At 55.1% G+C, this 19,519-nt stretch overlaps 1 protein-coding gene and 1 pseudogene across 1 annotated transcript; both read left to right on the forward strand.

Moving 5' to 3' along the window:
- Positions 1-19,519, forward strand: part of LOC137467576 (uncharacterized) — a 441,429-nt pseudogene that overhangs the window by 72,723 nt on the left and 349,187 nt on the right.
- Positions 213-12,133, forward strand: LOC137467588 (serine/threonine-protein kinase PAK 3-like). The gene is given in 13 exon segments (XM_068179067.1): positions 213-275; positions 612-717; positions 3,063-3,611; positions 3,799-3,862; positions 4,694-4,742; positions 5,409-5,518; positions 6,273-6,390; positions 6,784-6,883; positions 7,307-7,503; positions 7,921-8,058; positions 11,699-11,844; positions 11,883-12,084; positions 12,086-12,133. Coding segments are annotated over 13 exon segments (1,890 nt in total).

Consider the following 19,519-nt stretch of genomic DNA (forward strand, 5'->3'; position numbering starts at 1 on the left):
CCCTCAGCAAATCCGGCACGGGCACAGCAGACCCGGCCCGGGCACAGGGAGGGAATTTATTACCAACCAAATCACACCAGGACAAGGAGAGGGGAAAGAAATCTCTCCAACACCTTCCCCCCACCCAACCGGGATCACCCAGAGCGGGGTCACCGGGGCTCTGCCCAACGGGACTCACTGGGGATCATCCAACGTGGATCCTCCCATGGGGGATGGAGCTGGAGCAGCGCACGAAGCTCTTCCTGCACTCGGGGCACTCTCAGGGCCTCTCCCTGGTGTGGAAGTGCTGGTGAGTGACGATCCCTGAATTCCACCTGAAGCTCTTCTGCCATTCCAAGCACTCATAGGGCCGTTCCCCAGTGTGGATCCTGTGGTGCTCGGTGAGGTTAGAGGTCCCACTGAAGCTCTCCCCACACTCCCCACACTCACAGGGCCTCTCCCCAGTGTGGGTGTTCTGGTGTTCCATCAGGGTGGAGCTCCAGCTGAAAACCTGCCCACATTCCAAGCACTTGTGGGGCTTCTCCCTGCCATGAGGCTTCTCCACCAGCTCCGAGCTCCAGACGGATCTCTGGCCACGTTCCTGGCTCAGGGGAGCTCTTTCCTCCCCACAGCTCCCTGGGCTGGGTTTGCAGCCCCTCCTCCAGCAGGATCTCCGGGGCTTTTCCTCCTTCTCCATCCAGCCACAGCCTGGGAATGACAAATCCTGCTTTGGGAAAAAAAACAAGAGGAGAGCACCTTGGAGTAGAGGCTCCTCACTGCCCAAGTCCATCCCTAGAACTCAGCAGGAGTCTTGTGTCCATGGAAATCTCCACTATATCAAGGTTCAGCCCAAAACAACTCTCCCAGGACTTCCCGATCTCTGATCTCTCCACTTTTGGCGTTCCAGAGGTTTCCTTTCCTTGGGATGATGGGGGTCCAATGGCTCCAGGGGCTCCCCCTTCTCCAGCCTCCTGCTTAGGGATGATCCAGGGGGTTTTGGGGATCCATGGGGTCCCTTCTGCCCTGATGCTCTACTTTGAGGTCCCAGAGGTCCCAGGGGTCCCTCCTCTCCAGGCTCCCCCCCTTTCCAGCCAGCCGGGGTTCCCCCAGCTCCAGGATCACCCCTCTCTGCTCCCCCCACTCCGGGGGTCCCAGGGGTTCCTCTCCTCTGCTGCACCGGGGGTCCCCAGGACCAATGTCCTCCCCCTGGTGACCCTGGGCAATGGCCACGTGGACTCCCAAAGATCCCCCCAAGGGGCTCAGCTTTGGGGTCCTGCAAGATCCAAACCTACACACAAAGAGAGAAAAAACCCTCCCAGGGTTTATTTGGGGCTCCCAGATGATATTTGGGGCTCAATTCCACAGTCTGCAAGCTCCAAACACACCCCAATAAAAAAACCCTCTCAGGGACCCCCCGATAGATTTGGGATGAGCTCCCCCTCCCCTCCCACCTGCAGGATGAGCTGGGGGCAATGGTCCCGGGGCCAAGGGTGCTGCGGCCACAGGGGGCACTGGAACCTCCTGTTTCTCCTCCTTTTCCTGCTCCTGCTCCTCCTCTTCCTGCTCCTCCTTTTCCCCTCTCCCTCCTCCTCCTCCTTCCTCATCCCACCTCCTGCCCAGTTCCTGCCTTCTCTATATTTAGAGTGGAGAACCTTGCTTGTTTTTAGAACGAGAACAAAGATCCCAGATGGAACACGGCTTGCTGGTTTTAGCCAGAAGTGTCAGTGACTAAAGGTCATGTTTGCTCTGCTTTGGTGCCGTCCTTGTTCCTCCTCAGTGTTCAGGCTGGGCTATGGGGTGTCCTTGTTTGCTGCATTTTCAGAGTTCCTCCTGGATCCTTTGGGCAACAGGCTGTGCCCTGGGAGGGTTCTTTGTGCTCCTTTGTGACACAGGAGAACCTTCCAGGCGGTTTCTGCGTGAGCTGCTGCTGTGATGTCACAGGAGCACTGCCACGTCCCCGAGGTGTTCCCGTTGCTGTGGCACACGGAGGCCTCAGTGTCCAGAGTGGCTCTGGGCACTGCTCGTTGCCGGAGGATCCTCCTGCCCGAGGCATTCTCAGCAGCCAGCCCAGCCCTGACGGGTGTCCTTCTGTGCTTGCAGGGCTACAGTCTGCAGACGTGTGCAGCGCAGCCAAAATGATCCAGCACGTGGCTGCTGCAGTTTGCACGCTGTACTCTGTGGCGTATGCGGGGTATTTTTTAACCCACTTGGCACGTAAGTCGAGGTTTTCCCTCGGTGCTGTGGCTTTGGGCTTGCTGTGTGCTTGCTGTTCTTCCTCTGGGCCTGAGCTGACTTTGTAACCAAATTGCCATGAAGACACCATTGCTTTGGGAGAGCTCCTGGCAGCAGCTGCAGCTGGAAAAGGGGGTGTCTGCAGCCAGCGGGGTGTGCACAGCATTTGCAATGAGCCCTGGGGGGTTCTGTTCCCTCAAGCAGGGAGTCTGTGGCAGCAGAGCCTGGAACTGCCTGTCCAGCCAAGAGCTGACCCAGCCCAGTATTTTGTGCTGTTCTCTTGCTGTGCGAAAGGACTGTGGCTCCTGGAGGGACGCTGTGAAAGCAAAATGCTCTCTCGGGGTTGCCTTGCTCCGGGGCATTTCCCACCACAGGCAGTTGTTTTCCTGACAGCGTCTGGTTCATGTTCCCTCTCCCGTTGCAGGGCACCTCATGAGTGGATCCCGAGCAGCTCCTCCTTCGGTGAGTGGGAAAGGAACCTTTGGTGTTTGGAATTGTGCAGCAAGTTGTGAGCTCGGCATGTGGCAGCCGAGTGCCAGCCTGGGAGGCTGAAGGAAAGTTCCTGTCAGTGTCCTTGCAGCAGCAAAGGGATCCCTGGGACTTTTCTCCTTTTATGTTGAAGAGCTTTTGAAGAGCTGCAGGTCTGGTTTTGCAGGCAGAGCATTGCTTGCTGGCTCTAGCCATGGTGGAATATGGAATTCCCAACAATAAGGGGCAATGTGGACTTTAGCCCATTGTTAGTTTGAACAGCTCCGAACCCAATTTCTGCTTAGTGCAGCTGGATGTGCAGCTGAGGGTAAATAAGGTGATAACTGAAACAGAACTTCTCATCCCTCACGCTGCCGTCTGTCCACAGGGCATAAAAGCAGCACCAGCACCTCCTTTGGCTCCCTTTGCTTCCAAAGAGGAGGCCAAAGAGGAGGAAGGCAGCAGTGAGCTTCCCGCTGTTCCGGGGGACGATGGTGAACATCCCTCAGTGCCGGGAGATGACAATGAACTTCCCGCTGCTCTGGGAGACGAGGGCAAACATCCCGCGCTGTGGGAACACAACGGCGAGGCTCCTGCAGTGTGGGACAAGGACAGTGGACATCTCCCGGCGTGGGAGGAGGACAGAGGACATCCTGTGTCTTGGGAAGAGGAGGGTGAACTTCTCCCAGGATGGGAAGCAGACAGTGAACGTCCCCTGGCTTGGAGAGATAATGGCAAACCTGCAGCGTTTTGGGAAGAGGACGGAGAAGCTCCCTGTGCTTGGGAAGAGGACACTGAACCTCCCTCGGCTGTGGGATCCTGGGCTGAACATTCTGACAGCAGCACAGCCCTGCAGCCAGAGGGGAGAGGGGAGTGGTGCCTGATGCAGCTGAGTACGTCTGCTCTGTTCCTGTGTGCCAGAGCAGGGTGCTGTGTGTGTGTCTCGGCATCAGCTGCACCCAGTGCTGCTCTGCAGCTGAATGTGCCAGGGTCATTTCTTGTCCTTCCCCAGCTGAGACCAAGGGGCTGACGGCCCCAGGGAGGGGGGCTGCATTCTGGCTCTGCTGCAAGGTGGGGTCTCACTCTGGGAGGGAGCGTCTTCCACGTGGTTTCTTTCAGGGAACACCGTGAGCCTGGCGGAGCCTGCCGTGAAATACCTGGAAGTGGAGCAGATTGGCCAAGGGTAAGTGCACGGCAGTTACTTCTGCACAAGCAGGCCCAGGTGTTGTGCTGGTGCAGGATCAAGTGAGAAGTCAGGAGAGCTCCAAACACCTCCAGACACTGGGGCGCCATCCTGCTGTCCCTCAGTCCTGATCAGAATTGATACCTGTGCTCAGAAGGCACCGTCAAAGGCCCCTGAGGCTGGCAGTGTCCTGCCTGCAGCAAGGAGCAGGACCTGGAAGATCTTCTGTCCCTGGAATTGGATTGCCTAAAAGAGCCACTCACCATCTGGTGACTGTCAGAAAACAGTTCTCAAGGAGATTCCTTTCAAATATTTTGCTTTAAAAAATATCCTGCGGTCAGGATTATCAACCTAATGGTTTAGAAACAGAAACCAGAGCTGAACTAATAAGTGCTCTATTCCAGCACAGGTAGTAGAGCCCATACATTCAGTAACAGACACAGAGCTGATGCACTCTGGGGGAAAATGCATCACCTGCCTGATGGCAGGGCCCTTGTGGATCCTGCAGGTCTTAGGCAGGAAATGGAAAAGGATGGAATGCATTCTTTTCCAGTTCTTTAGACACCCATTGCTCACTTCAGGTTTTGAACTAAAGCAGTGCAGCATGGACATTTGGGATTTGCTCCAGCCCAATTCCTTGGTGTTGGGTCTCAGTTTTCCCTGGCACACCTTGCATGGCAGAGGGCTGGTGGCTGCTGCGCTGTTGTTGGAAGGGTCGATGCCCCCAGGTGCTTGTGAACGCTGCAGGCAGCAGAGATCTCCTGTCTGGGCTGGCTTTCACTGCCAGGGCCTAAAGCGCTGCTTCTTTCTTCTCTGCTGTTTTGTCTCCAGGGCTTTTGGAACAGTTTCGAAAGGACTTGACAGGGCCACTGGAGGAGAGGTCAGTGTCAACACGCCCAGCACATCTGGCAGCTCTCCAGGGCTCTCCCCTCTGCTGGGAGCTGTGGCTGCAGCTTTGGGGGCCAGCAGAGCTTTCCTGCACAGGCTGCTCCTCTGCAGGCAGAGCCGTGTCAGCCTGCAGAGCACAGCTGGGACAGACTTGGTCCTTCTGAAGTGCCCAAAGGAATGCAAGGAGGGCAATGGATGTGTGTGTTTGCTTTGTTGTGCAACCCCAACCAGAGCAGTTGCATCTGAAATCATGACCCAATCCCATAGAACTGCTAAAGGGTTCCCAGCTGTTTTGCTCTGTTTGCACAGAACCAGAATTACCGCCTGCTTGCAAAGTGTGTTTGAGCAATAATGAGAGTGTTGAGGCCATTTGAGAAGACTGTAGGTGCAGAGAATGTGGTTAGAGCTTGGAGGCTGACAGCTGAGGGGCCATTTCTGCAGAGCCTGCAAGGCCAAATGTCTCTGGCCATGTGTCCTGTAAGCAGCCCCCAGCGAGCAGAGCAATGGGCTGTGGGAATGGCACTTGCTGAGCTCTGGTGTCCCATCCCAAGGCAGTTGGGCACAGCCCGGCTCCGTCGCCCCAAAAAGACTCGCTCCGTGTTTGCTGCGGCCTCCTGCCACAGACTCCTCCAGTTAAAGGTCTGCAATGTCCCTTCAGGTGGCCATAAAGAAAATGAGTCTGAGAGGGCAGAACAGGGAACGAGCTGTGAATGAGCTCCTGCTCCTGCAGGACAAGAAGAACCCCAACATTGTCAGCTCTTTGGACAGGTGAGTGCTTCAGGCCTTATCCCGTGCCCGGGCCCTGCCTTAACCTTTCCTGGCATCCGTAGTCTGTAGCCTGATTTGAAAATGCCTGACCCAGCCATATCTTCCCAAAACAACAGCCTGGCAATTCGATCCCTCTATGTGCTTTTTTTGCTTTGGCTTGGTTTTTCCTTCAAGCTGACCCTGTTTTCTGTGTCTTACAACAAGTGCTGATAAACCACAGCAGAAATTATTTCCCTTGGCTTCTTCTTCCCAGCCCTTTCTCATTGCTGCAGATGCCAGGAAGACCAGGTTCTTGTTCCCAGAAATGCCTCGTTTGCCCATTTGTCACTGGCCTTGCCTGTTTCTGAAGGGACTTTCTGGAAGGTTTTCTGACCCCTTTTGTCCCAAGTGCTGCCCGGCCTCCTCCCCTGGATAACCCTGGGAGCTGTGTTGCCTTGTTCTGCAGGGAAGGGTGGAACTGATGAGTTCAGAAGCTGAACCAGCTGGGGGCCAGTGTTGTGGTTCCACATTGATCTGGGCCTTTGCTAAACTGCATTTTTCACCTGCTTGCCATCTCAGGCCTCTCCTTTCTCACAGGGGTCTCCTCCTTTAGACTGTGCAGATTCCAAGGGCTGTGCAGCCTGGCAGGAATGTCTCTCCATCGGATTCTGTCCTCATTGACAAGTGACCTGGCAACAAAACTCCACTCCAGGCTTTTCCATGGGGGAACTGAGCACTGCACATTGGTCTCCATGCCACTGCTTTCCTCTTCCAGCTTCCTTGTTGATGGAGATCTCTGGCTGGTGATGGAATACATGGATGGAGGAACTTTGCAGGACGTTGTCAGACAGACACGCATGGCTGAAGGAGAGATGGCAGCTGTCAGTCGGGAGGTGAGGGATCCTGCCTGTGACTGCCATGCCTTGGACACGATGGTCCTTCCCAGCAGGGCGTGAGAGCAGGAGTGGCTCCATGCTCAGGGCTTTGTTTCTCTGTTGTTTTCATGACCTGGAGAAGAAAGAGCCCCTGCAGCGAACGGCCTGCCAGCAGCACTGCACTTCTCCTCTGTTCTTGTTCTCTTTCCTGCTGTTGTGGCACTCTCTGTCTGTTTTGGATTTGATGTGCTGTTCTCAGCTTTGCCTTGAACCGTTTGCCTGGAGCTTGTCTGCACTGCACTCCTGGCCTGTCAGAGCAAAGTCGCTGCTGGCAGAATTCTAAACTGTCCTTTCTTGTGTGATATATTCCGGCCATTGGTTTTTACCCTGGTGTTTCTTGTTCTCTCTCAGTGTCTGCAGGGCCTGCATTTCCTCCATTCGAACCGGGTGATCCACAGAGATCTGAAGAGCTCCAACATCCTTCTGGGAATGGACGGCTCTGTCAAGCTGGGTGGGTGTTCCTGGCCAGGCACGGCGCTCCCGGGGTGCGGCTGTGGGGCTGCTTCCCAGTGACGGCCAGAGCCCCACAAGGGCTGCTGGGGGCACTGCCCGGCCCCTGCTGCCAGCTGAGAGCGGCTGCCCCTGCAGAGAGCTCAGGAGAGGAGCAGGCTGTCAGGGGTGCCTTTGCTCTGGGAATGGCCCTCCCAGAGGGGCAGGAGTTGGAATCTGAAGCTCCAAGGTAATCAGTAAGAGTGACTGCACGAAAGCTGAGGGTTTCTTTAAGGGTCCAGCTCAGTTCCATCTTTCCTTGGCTACAGCCCTGAGGACTTTTCCAGCTGACTTCACTGCTGCATTCTCAGACTGAGAGCAGGGAGTCTTTGTGCTTGGTTTCCTCATTCCAGCTGCCTTTGACAGTGTTTGTTTCTGTCCTCAGCTGATTTTGGCCTCAGCGCTCAGCTCAGCCCTGAGCAGGACCAGCGCAGCTCCATGGTGGGCACTGCTCACTGGATGGCCCCAGAAGTTGTCACCAGTTCTCCTTACGGCCCCAAGGTGGACATCTGGTCCTTCGGCATTGTGACCATCGAGATGGTGGAAGGAGAACCTCCTTACTTCCAGGAAACGAGGGCCATGGTAAGAGGCCAATTCTCCCGTGGTTGCAGAGGCCTGTGAGCACAGGGTGACCCTGCACTGGGAGCAGCAGCTGGAGGTTTCTGCACATGGGGAAGGGAATTCCCAGAGGACTCGAGCCTCAACAAAGACACATATTCTGCAGTCTCCAGACACAATTTGCTTTGGGATTTACGTTGTTGCAGTTCTTCTGGCTGTGAGGATGACCTGAAAATGTGAAGCAAGTGCACCAGCTCTTTACAAAAGCTGTGGCAGCACCAGGGTTTGGGTTTTTTGGTTGGCATAGAAAAATGAGCCGTGAGCAGCATCTCTGCCAGGGAGGAAAGTGCCCCTGGAGCTGGGGCTGGGAAGCCGGGGTCGATGTGAGCACTTGTGGGTGGGAAGGAAGCTGGCAGAGCGCTGAGTTTGCTTTTCCTGCAGGCTCGCGCTCTGATCCGGCAGAACGGGACCCCGCAGCTGCAGGAGCCCAGGCGCCTGTCGGCTCTGCTGCGGGACTTCCTCGAGTGCAGCCTGGAGCCGGACGAGGAGCGGCGCTGGTCTGCCCAGGAGCTGCTGCAGGTGAATGCCAAGCGGCTGCAGGGGAAGCAGCAGCGCCAGGGAGGGGTTTTCTTGTGGGGCCCCCTCCGATGGTCTCCGGTCTCGCTGCTTTCCACACGCAAAGCAAGCAGAATCCTCGCCTGGTTTGGCTTGGCAGGGGCCTTTCGAGGTCATCTGCACCTGGGGCCCCACAGCGAGCAGGGCCATCTTCAAGCAGCTCAGGTGGCTCAGAGCCCTGCCTGACCTGAGCTTGGATTTTCCCAGGGAGGAGGCACCTCCCACATCTCTGGGCACCTTCTGTCAGTGCTTCCCCATTCTCCTGCTAAAAAAATTCTGCCTTAGATCTCATCTGAGCCTGCTTCTCTCTCCTGAGTTTCAGACCATTTCCCTTTGTCCTGTTGCAACAGAGCCTGTGAAGAAGTTGACTCTGGAAAGTAACAGTTCATTTCTTTCTTTTTTCTCCTTTGGGCAGCACCCATTTTTATCATCAGCCAAGCCTCTCTCCAGCCTGACCCCTCTGATCATCACAGCAAAGCAACTGAGGCAGCAGCGGAGGAGATGAAGCACTGGAGGACAGCGTTTAGTCACAGTAGTTAGTTAGGACAACTAGTTAGTTATGGTAGATAGCAGTGCCAGTTAGTTATGGTAGTTAGCAGTGCTAGTTGGTTAAGGTAGTTAGGACAGCCTGTTTGTTACGGCTCTTATGACAGCCTGTTTTTTATGGCAGTTTTTTGAATAAAAACTCTCTTCAACCTCAACTCCCTTGAGGTGTCCCTTCCTTCTCCCTGTGTGACTCAGCTGCCCAGAGCAATGTGAGGGGAGAGCGGGCCCAGCCTCGCCCAGAGCTGAGCCCCAGCAGAGCCCTGGCAGAGCCCAGAGCAGCCTCGGCATCTGCAGAGTCAGCCTGGAAGGAGGCGCTTGGAGCCTTCTCGGCTGCACCCGACTCTTGGTTACAAACGGTGGGTGGTGGAAAATGCCACCGGCTCTGCGAGAGGGCAGAAGGGGCCCGGGGAAGGCCCAAGTGCTCCATGCAAGGGTAAAACCTGCCCTGGGTTTGTTATAAAGAACGATGTAGTTGGTGGCTTTTGCTATTATGTCTTGACTTCTGCAACTTATTCCTAATCACAACGATTTTGATACAGTACAGTTTGTAATGACTTTTAACTACTTTTGCTGTAGTATAATTTGTCAGCATTTTGTGGCCAGTGCCCTGGCCCCTGTGCCGCTCATATCCTCAGAACATCATTCATGGATGATATTTTAGTTTGTGGACAGTGAAAAACATACATTATAGCTTTGGCTTTTGCAACGTATTGAAGTGGATGCTACGTGTTTTGCATTCGAATGTTAACTTTTGCAGAAGTAGCTGCAGTTGTGAAATAATAACTAATGCTTTTATTTTTGTAGCTAACTGACAAGAATAACTCAGAGATATTTGTGAAACAGCTAATGTTGATTTAAAGTACTTGTGGAAGTAGCTAAAACCGTCTGCATGGCCAGATAACATTTAAGGAACGGGTGTGATGAGGACCCCTGCCGCTGACCCTTCGACTGTCAATAACTGTCGCCTGCTGATGTGGAAACCCAGGGCACTGGGAATATTTCTCTGTCTGCTCTGGGGTGTCCTGACCCCCAGGGGAGCACTGACTTTGACCCTCGCTCATCGAGAAAACTTCCAAAGCCTCAAGGTAAACTAGAAACCACAAAAGTGTGAAAGAGACTGTAGAGATTGTAGAGACTAGTGTAGTATTTCACATGGGTGAGACATTTAGGTTTTAGGATTTTTAGTATGTTATAGATGGGTTCAAGATGGAGGATATAGGGTGTTGTCTTGAGTTCCCTTCTTCTTTGTTCTTCCTCTTTCTTCTTGCCTTTAGGTGGTATCTTGTAATTGGGTAGAAAAATCCACATGAAAAATCCGTGTCTTTAGGGCTCAGTTATTGGGTTAGAAAGGAAAATAATTTAGGTGCTCCTACTTAATTGGGTAGCTTAGTTTTTGATTAGACTCAAAAGGCCTTGTAACAAGAGATTGTTAGTCACTTTTGTGCTGTTTTTCCTGCACGCAGAGTCTGGTGCAGACAGTGTGATGAAGTTTTGATAAGGTAACAATAAACAGAAGCTGAAGACCAAAGAAGTCCAATGCGTCTCTCCTTCCTGACACAGAACTGCTCCAGGAGGGTCTCCCCTGCCAGGGGAGCCCCCAGGGAGTTGCCCAACTTGGGGCCTGCAGACTCACACCTGAAACCAGGGATCAGGGGGCTGTTGTGAGGAAGTGACACACAACCCTCAGAACAACAATCCACGTATCCTGCACGTACTCTAGAAAGGCAGCCTGGGGGTCAAACCAACTAAAAGAGTTCCTGGAACAAGTAAACGAGTTCAAAGAAATCTTTCAATGTGTACAATCTTTATGAATATGTTTTTGAACAATACAACGGAAAAAATAGATAAGAAGAGTTGCTATGGTTAACCAGTGTGCCTCTGGCCATTGCCAAACACCCACTGCTGTTATTGATTTGTCTCTAATTATGCCTTCTTAAAGTTTTAAAAATTCTAAAGCATGAGGCTCATTTCTCACCAAACCCAAGGTACTCACCACTTGCTTTCTTGCAAGCCATTGCCAATCCTCAATTTCATCTGGATGGAGGAGAATGACGCTGCAATGAAAACAAGGAAAAGGAAGATGCACTGGTGTGGAGGCCCGGGAGCCTACCATCAGAATCTCAGTCCCTCAGCTGTGGAGGACTGGTCCCAAACAAGAATAGATTTCAAGGTTATGGGGAGAAGCTTGCTTCTCCCTTAGATCTTTGCAGGCACATGCTGATTTCTGTAAAGTTATGTTACCCCATTGGCCCGTTGGCCTAATTACCCCAGTTCAACACCTGTCACCTATTTTGGTTAGTCCCTAGAATGTTCTCCTCTCTCTGTCCCTCCACTGGCCCAAGTTTAGTGCATTTCCCTGCCTCTGTTTCCCTATTAGCTGACACGACCCTTAACCCCTCCTTTGCACCATTTTCCCCCATATCCATTGGACCCTGACCCTCAGCTCCACCCTCACTACCCCATATAAAAACCCCCTGTGCCCTCAGCTTGCAGCCTGTCTTTGTCCCTGGTCCCTGTTCAGCTGTGTGCCCTATTCCTGCTCCAATAAACCAGTTTGCTGGAGATCCTACAAAGACCCATCCTGCCTACTTTGTCAGCTTTATAAAGTCACCGTGAGCTTCGGGCTCATCAGTGCCGGACGCTCCAAGGGCCTCGGTAGTGCCAGGATGCTACAGACTGGGACAGCCAGGCAGGTGAGGAGGAAGTCACTGCCCCTTTGCCCCTCTCTCCTGCTCCATCTCCCAGCCCAGCATCGCCCCAGGCTGCAGGACAACCTCGCTGCTGACGCCGTCCTGCCAGGGATGCATTTAGGGGATCTCCTTCCCCTTCCCTCTGGCACAGAAACAAATCCCAGCTTCTTCTCTGCCCTGCTTCCTCTCCTCATTCTCTCCTTCATCCATCTACGTTTTTTCCCATTTCCTTCCTCCCTTGTTCCTTCTTCTTCCTTCCTCTCCTGCCTTTTCCTTTTCCCGTCTCCCTGTTTCTAACTCTCCTTGTCCTTCCTGCCCCAGTCACTGAGCTGTGGACAGGGACCAGGGAGAACAAATCCATGCCACAGAACCTCATGGAAGAGACCATTTGGAATGGCTCCACGGCACAGGAATGCAATGGGGAGGAAAAGCCCCAGAGATCCCACAGGAGGAGGGGCTGCAAACCCAGCCCGGGGAGCTGTGAGGACGGAAAACCCTCCCTGTGCCGGGAAGGGTGTGGGGAATGTAAGAAGAGTTTCAGGCAGAGCTCAGCCTATTCCTGGTGCCTCCAAAGACGGGAGTGCTGGATGCAGAGATCCATGGGTATGCAGAGGTCCCCCTGCAGATCCATGGGGATGCAGAGATCGCCCTGCAGATCCATGGGGATGCAGAGGTCCCCCTGCAGCCCCTGGAGGAGCCAGGCTGGAGCACAGGGATGCCTGAGAGGAGGCTGTGACCCCGTGGACAGAGGGGCCCCCGCTGGAGCAGCCTGTCCTGGAAGGAGTGACCCCGTGGCACAGTGACCCACGCTGCAGCACTTGGAGGGGGGCTGTGCCCCAGGGGATGGACTCCGGTTGGAGAAGTTCCTGGAGAAGTCTCCGGTGGGAGGGACCGCAGGCTGCAGCAGGGGAACGACTCCTGTCCCTGGGCAGAGGGAGAAGCCACGGGGGATGAACTGAGCACGGCCCCATTCCCTGTCTCCTGCACTGCCGGGGGAGGAGGTGCAGCTGGAAGGAGGGAGGCGTGGGGAAAGCTGCATTCAAGGCTCTTCATTGACTTCTCATTGTCCTGCTCGGAGCTTTTGGAGTTTTGTGCCAGAAATCTCTCTCCTCCCCCACTCACCCACAGGGCTTTGGGGCGGTTTTCCCTTTTTGGGGGAAATCAAAGCGATGCGCTGATGCTCCGAATTAGGGGGCAGGAGAAGTGGGGCTGCTGGGCTTCCCGCAGAGCCGGAGGCAGCGAAGGCGAAGGCGCAGGGCCGGGAAAGCCGTGTCGGGAGGTGCGGAGCAGTTTGTTGGTGCTGCAGATCGATGCCGGCCCGGGCCCGGGCCCGTTCCAGGGCTGTTCCTCATCTCCGGCTTTGCCCTCCCACAGCCCGGGGGGCCCTGAGAGCGCGGGGCGAGGCTGTGCCGTGTGCAGAGCCCGCCCCTCGCTGCCATTGGCCGCTGCTGCCGTCAGTCGCGGTTCTGGCGCGCTGATTGGTGAGAGCGGGGCGAAGCACGGCCCCGCTGGCGGCCTGAGGGCGGCCCTGGCTCGGCAGCGGCGCCATTGGCGGAGCGTCTGTGCGGGCCCGGGAGCGGCGGCAGCGGCCGGAGCGCGGGGAGGCGGCATTGGCGGAGCTCGGAGGCGGCCCCGGCGCAGGTGGGAGCCGCGCCGGGTTCTGCGGGGGCTCGGGGCTCGCTGCGGGCGGAGGGGGCGGCAGGGGGCTCCGGCGGCTTGGCGGTGCCGTGTCCGGCCCGTGCCGGCCCTGGGCTGAGGGCGCTGCGGGAGCGGCTGCCCGCGGTCTCCTTCCCGCCGCTGCCTGGGCAGGAGCCGCTGCCGGAGCAGCGCTGGCTCGTCCCGGTTGCTGTGGCTGGGACAGAGGTGGCTGCCCCGTGGCCGGGACCGTGCGGGGAAATTCCCGTCGCCGGAGGTTTCTGTGGCCAGAGGAGACCGAGGAGTCCTGTCAAAGTGACTCGATTGCTGAGCAGAGGGAGAGGCCGTGGGGCATTTGCCATGCGGGCTCTGCCCTTGTTGTAGCACGCTGCCTCCTTTGGATGCTCATTTTCCCGGCCGCATCTCCCTCTGCCTTTGCCCACTGGCTGAGGGACTTGGAAGGTTCAGACTTCCCGATCCGCCTGCTGCCTGTCCTCGTTCATATGCACCCCTCCTTGTGGATGACAGCCGGTATTCATGGCTCTGTTTGGTCTTTGTTCTTCGGGAAGTTGAGGAGTTTAGCGGGACTTTGAGCAGCTGTCCGGGTCCATTTGTAACATTTATTGGAACAGATGGTTTCTCCGTTACTTCCTCATCTCCAAGTCTTACTTCCTCATCTCCAAGTCGCTGGCCCTATCTCCAGGCAGATTCACTCATTGACTCTGTTTTGTTCTTCCCGGGTCCTCTTTGGTTTTGGGATTATTCTCGGTGCCCTCATTCCCTGTCCTTTTGTAGCCGTGTCTGCATCAGGAGGCCTGGCTGCCACCTGCATCCCCTGGCTCAGCTGCTGGATGAGCTGCACTCCCAAGGTGTGGAGCATGGTAAAAAGATGAGAGTTGCTGTAGCACAGAAGAGGAGAAGCAGCATTCGTTTAACCCATGGTGTGCCAGGGAGCCACGAAACCGTGTCCCATTCCCATCCTTTCCATGTTTGGACCAATACATAAACTGCTCTCCTATTTCCTTTGTTATCTTTTTTCAGCGCTTTTCCTTTGTCATCTCTTTGCCAACAGCAGTTGGAGTCATTTAGTTTTCCACAAACTCCTCATTTTTCTGCTGAGAGATAATGTGAACCCCTCCCCTGGTGAAATGTTGTGTTCCTCATTTCAGTGGATGGGTCGGCAGGAAGGTCAGGAGCTGGAGGTGTCTGGTTGGTTCTTATTTCGAGGACAGCTTGTAATCTAATGGTGACATTGAAATGATAAATGGGTTCTGTGTCTCCTGATATGAATTGGTTCGGGTTCCCAGGGGCTGGTCCGTGGTGTTTTAGGATTTGTTCTGGTGGCCCTTCATCTTTTCCCCATTTTTGGTTGCTCCCTCCAGCCGGGGCTGCATCAGTTGACTGCTTTTGTCTAATTACATCATTAAATACTTGAATTCCAACTGATTTCCCTGAACTTGTTATAGCAAAAACCCCAGTGCTCTGATACTCCCTGTATAGCATAGACAGTGCCAGCACATGTTGGAGTGGGCACAGGGATGATCCCCCCTTATTTTAGTGAAGTTTTCACAACATTCTCCATTTGCTGTTTCCCTTTGCAGCTTCACCCATTTCTGTTGCAGAGTCAGAGATCCTCACCATGGGCTCTGCCTTCAGCTGTGCAGATTCCATCTGTGCAGGCAGGCAGAGCTTGGGGTGAGGGGCAGAGGGAATCAGCCCAATTCCTGCCCCAGGCAAGAAGAGGCAGGTCCATTGTCCCCACTTTGCCCCAGCAGTGTTAATTTGCATTTCTAAAGCTCCTCTGCTGGCTGCCTGGAATGCAGCTTCTCTTCCAGAGCAGCCTCCAGCAGCCTCACATGTGCCCCCCCCACAACCTGCTGCTTTTTTTATTTTTTCCTTCAAATCATCTATTTACTGTTTATGAGTGAAAGGGTCACCTTTAAATCTCTTCTCGTTTTCCAAAATGCAGCCTAAAGGTGAACGTCGCAAAACCCAGACCAAAATTTTGGTATCTCTCACGCAGACATACACAAAAAATCCCAAGGCAATTAAGTTATTTCTGCTTCTCCTCGGAGTAGAAACTCATTCTCACATCCCTGGCCGAAACCTAACCGGCAATATAGAAGTAGGATTATTACCAAAAATACTCTTCTGCTATAAACTTTGCACTGAAAGTGCAAGAAAAAAAAAAACAAAAAAAAAAAACCAAAACTCCACCCATGTGTTTAGTGTTAGAGTCAAGGCATTCCTTGATTCTGGCCAGGATCTGCAACAGAAATCATTCCATCCCCACATAGCCCAGATGTGCAGAGAAAATCGTTCCATGACACGTGGGTTTAACTGGATTTTTCCCATACTTGATACAGTCTGAACCAATCTAAATCCATTGGTTTAATGTTCTGTAGTTTCAAGTTGTGCAGTTTTTAGTATTTGGGTTCCTGTTGGACCCGGATTTCTTGGCTTCTGCTGTTCATCAGGTCGGAACTGCTGGATTTCCTTCTCAGCCTTTTCCAGAGCAGGTGTCTCCAGCTCTGCCGGGGGCAGTGTCTGGGGTAGGTGTTGGTTGCTGTTTGCTGCTGGGCGTTATCTTTGTGGGAATCTTTTGGGCCATTCCCAGAGTGTTGAGATGTTAAACTCATCTCCACTGAGTGGTGGAACATCCCTTAAAAAAAACTTTACCATTTCTTTCCCCGAGGCCAAGGCAAACCAAGGCTGAGTAGAGAAATAAAATGTTATAAATGTTCAAGTCTATGACCTGGTGTATTTTCCATCAGTGCAATCCCAGGCAGCGCAGTGTGTGAGTGTGGCTGAGACCCAGAGTGGAATTGTGCCTTTGTCTTCGCCAGCAGCTGTGGCAGTGCAGGCCCAGAAAGCACTGAAGCTGCAGCAGTGGCAGCAAGGATTGGCCCCGGTGGCTGGAGATGCCAAAGGAGGGTGCCCAGGCAGAGGATTTGAGCAGAGGATGTGTGGGCAGGCCCAGGGGCTTGCCCCGCTGTGGAGCCCTGGCTGCTGCTGCGCTGCCTTCAGTGCAGGCTCCGTGGGGGCCTCCCATGCTCCTGCTGCAGGCGGGAAGTGCAAATCTCCGGGGCTTCAGAGCCCTGGAGCCCAGGCTGAGGGGTCCCCCGTGCTCAGCTGTGCTGGGGGCTGTTTCTGGCCTCGGGGACACTTGGCATGGGCCACGCCACTTGGCCACCAGTGGGGCTGCTTTGCCCTCCTTAGGCAGGGCCCGATGTCCTGCTTGGATGTTGGGAACAGCAAAGTGTCAAGGCAGGCTCTGTGCCAGCCCAGCTTCCTGTGGGAGAGATTTCACAAGAGACAGGACTCTGGCCACAGACTGCTTTAAATGTACATCCCTTATCCCCACCCTGCACTGGGTGGAGAATTACCAGGGTAAGGAATTCCCAAGATCAATTGCAAGGGAGAGAATTCAATATCTGCCCTGGGTCTGGCTCTTCTTCTTGCCAAAGCCAACAGCAAAAGCCGTGCCCATGGCATCTTGGTTTACAGCCCTGACTCCTTCCCAGGGGCTGTTTGGGTGGGCTCTCCCCTGGCCAGGAGGGCAATGCCTCTGCCAGGTGCTTGTGGCCGACCCCGTCCCCTGGGTGCTGGGGCCCCCTTGGGCCCTGGGGTTGATCCCTGAGGGGCTGTAGGAGCTGTGCCATGGCCTTTCCCTTCAGCTTGGCCTTTTGCTCATCCCTTCTTGCCTTCAGCTGCTGTGCCTTTGTGCCCAATTGCTCCAGGGCTGCCTTCTGCCACTCCTGCAGCCCGGATCACTGCCTGTGGGTGCTCATCCCCTGAGAGCTGCTGAGCTTTGTGCAAAATCTTTCCTTTCTCCAGCGAGCCAAAGCAAATGCTTAATAGAAAATCCTGATCCTTCCATGTACAATCTGCATTTCCCAGATGTGTCTTTGTTTTCCTCCTTGTGCTCAGGGTCCCCTCCCCAGCCCGTATCCCAGAGCCGGTCCCTGTCCTGCCGCAGTGTCCAAAGGCGGCCCCCCCGGCGGGCAGGGCCGGCAGCTCCACGGGGCCGGGCAGCGGCCGGGGCGTCCCGCAGGCTCCTGGGGGCCGGGGGCCACTGCCGGCCCTGCCCGGGGCTGGTGGGGTCAGGCAGCGCCCGGCGCTGAGCCCCGGCTGCCCCACAGCCCCGGCCCGGCCCCACAGCTCCCCACTGGCCCCCAGCCCGTGCTCCCGGTCCCGCACCTCTGCGCCCGGTGCTGCCGCTGCCCACCACAGAGAAACCCCCTGACATCCTGACCTCCTTCTTTTCCTGTCCTGGAAACCCGGGATGGAAAGGATCTGGATCAGCTGGCAAATTCTGAGCATAGAACAGTGCTGAAAGACATCCCAGTTCTCTGTATTTTTCTATTCCTCCTCTTTTCCACCATCCGTTTCCTCACCACATAGATTCCTCCTGCTGCTTCTTGCCTTCACCACATTGCTGCACACTGCCCTTCACCCGATCCCTTCCCAGCACACCAACACCATCCATCCCCTGTTGTCCAAAGCCGTTCTCCTCTTCCCTTATTGCCCCCACGGGTGTCCATGTCCTTAATTACCTCTGGGGGAATGTGCAAACTACCTCAACATTCTCCCAAGGGACCCTTCAGAGACATTTTGGGATCATCATCCCTTTGGCCAGGACCCCTCCCTGGCTTTCCCTTTTCTCCCCTCCCTGGGTGCCCTGCCATGTTCACTCCCCAAAGATCCCAGTGCACTCACTGCTGAGATTTTCAGTGCTCTCTCCCTGCTGACTCTTCACAGACCCCCCTGATGTGTCCCTCGTCTGTCTCCTGGTCACTCCCGGGTCCCCAGTCGATCCCTGGTGCTGCCGCCAGCCAAGGGAGCCGATCACCCAAAGTGGGTGAGGCACCTTCAGCTGCACTCCCTGCCCGCCGCCCCGGACGGTGGAAGGAATTCCGGATGAGCCCCAGGGTGTGTGGGAAAATTGACATCAGCAGAGGTTTCTGTCCACAAAGCAGACAGAGGAGTCCTGTAAAAGTAATTTCATTCCTAGAAATGGGAGAGGCCATGGGACATTCCCCGTGGGATCTCTGCAGTTGTTTGAGGACACAGCCTCCTTTTCATCCCAATTCTCCTGGCCACATCTCCCTCTCCCTTTCCCCACTGGCTGAAGTACTTGAGAGGTGCAGACTTCCCAATCCACCTGCTACATACCCCCTTCATATGCACCCCACTATTGTATAGCAGATGATATTCCTGGCTCTGTTAAGTCTTTGTTGTTCTTCGGGAAGTTCATGAATTGAGCAGGACCTTGGCTGAGCAGCAGTCTGTGTCATCAATTGATAACATTTCCTGAAACCGATGGCTTCTCCTGTCACTTCCTTATGTACAGGTGCCTGGCCCTGTCTCGGAGCAGATACACATCATCTGTTTGTAAAGACACTTTCCTCTTGTTCCTTTCATGGGGGTCCCCCGTTTTCGGGACATCCCCCCTGGAGCAGGGTGTCCCCTCTTTGCTGCAGCCCCAGCCCTCAGGCAGAGCTCAGCCAATCAGAGCGCAGGGCGCTGATGACTCACCAGTTGCCAGGCAGACTCGCAGCTCCCAGCGTTCCCCACCTGGAGCCCACCTGCGCCCCCCCCTCGGCCCCATCGCCCCCGCGAGGGGAATTTGGGGAGGTGGGAGTGGGGCAGCGCCAAGGCCGGGCCCCCCCGCGCTGTCCTGGCGGGAGCGGCTGCAGTGGGGACCGAGTGCGGGCGGAAGCGGCCGAGAGCCCAGCGCTGCCCCAGCCCGACCTGCCCCAGCTCCATCCCTGCCCCTGTGCTGGGATGCTGTGGGTCTGGGGGGAAGAGGGAGCCGGCAGTGGGTGCTGGGCCTGGGGGCAGGAGGAGAAGGGAAGGAGAAGCAGGGTTGAGGAACAAAATGGTCAAAGGATGGACGTGGCAGGAGAAGGTGGGATTGTGCCAGAGAAGGAGGAATAGCAGGAGGAAGAGGAGTGTGAGGAAGAGCAGAGACACAGGAGGAGGAGGAGCAGAAACAGGAAGCAGCACAAGGTTCCACCCCTCCCTGTGTCTGCAGCCTCCCCCCAGCCCCAGGAGCGCTGCTCCCCCCACATGCAGCAGGTGACTGTGGAGGGGGATCCAGGATTTTCACGGGGTGGATCTTGGTGTTTCTGAGCATTCTTGGGCTAAATGTTGGTGCTTTGGTTTTATGTGGCAGCTGAATCTTTATCTTTTGGAGGAGGTTTTTGCTCACTTTTGATGTTTGGGGAGTTTTTGATCTGTGTCTGGAAGTTTGCAGGACTTTTGGGCTGAATCTTAGTGTTTTGGAGGTTCTTACATACAAAAACTCACCAATGACTTCTTGAGATGAACTTGGGCAGGGAGGAACCTCCAGTCCAAGGTGCTCTCTTGTTTTTTTCCCCAAACCAGGATTTATCATTCCCAGGGCGTGGCTGGATGGAGGAGGAGGAAAAGCCCCGGAGATCCTGCAGGAGGAGGGGCTGCAAACCGAGCCCAGGGAGCTGCGGGGAGGAAAGAGCCCCCCTGAGCCAGGAACGTGGCCGGAGATCCAGCCGGAGCACTGAGCTGGTGGA

This window comes from Anomalospiza imberbis, unplaced genomic scaffold (assembly GCF_031753505.1).
Source record: "Anomalospiza imberbis isolate Cuckoo-Finch-1a 21T00152 unplaced genomic scaffold, ASM3175350v1 scaffold_69, whole genome shotgun sequence".
Taxonomy (NCBI): domain Eukaryota; kingdom Metazoa; phylum Chordata; class Aves; order Passeriformes; family Viduidae; genus Anomalospiza; species Anomalospiza imberbis.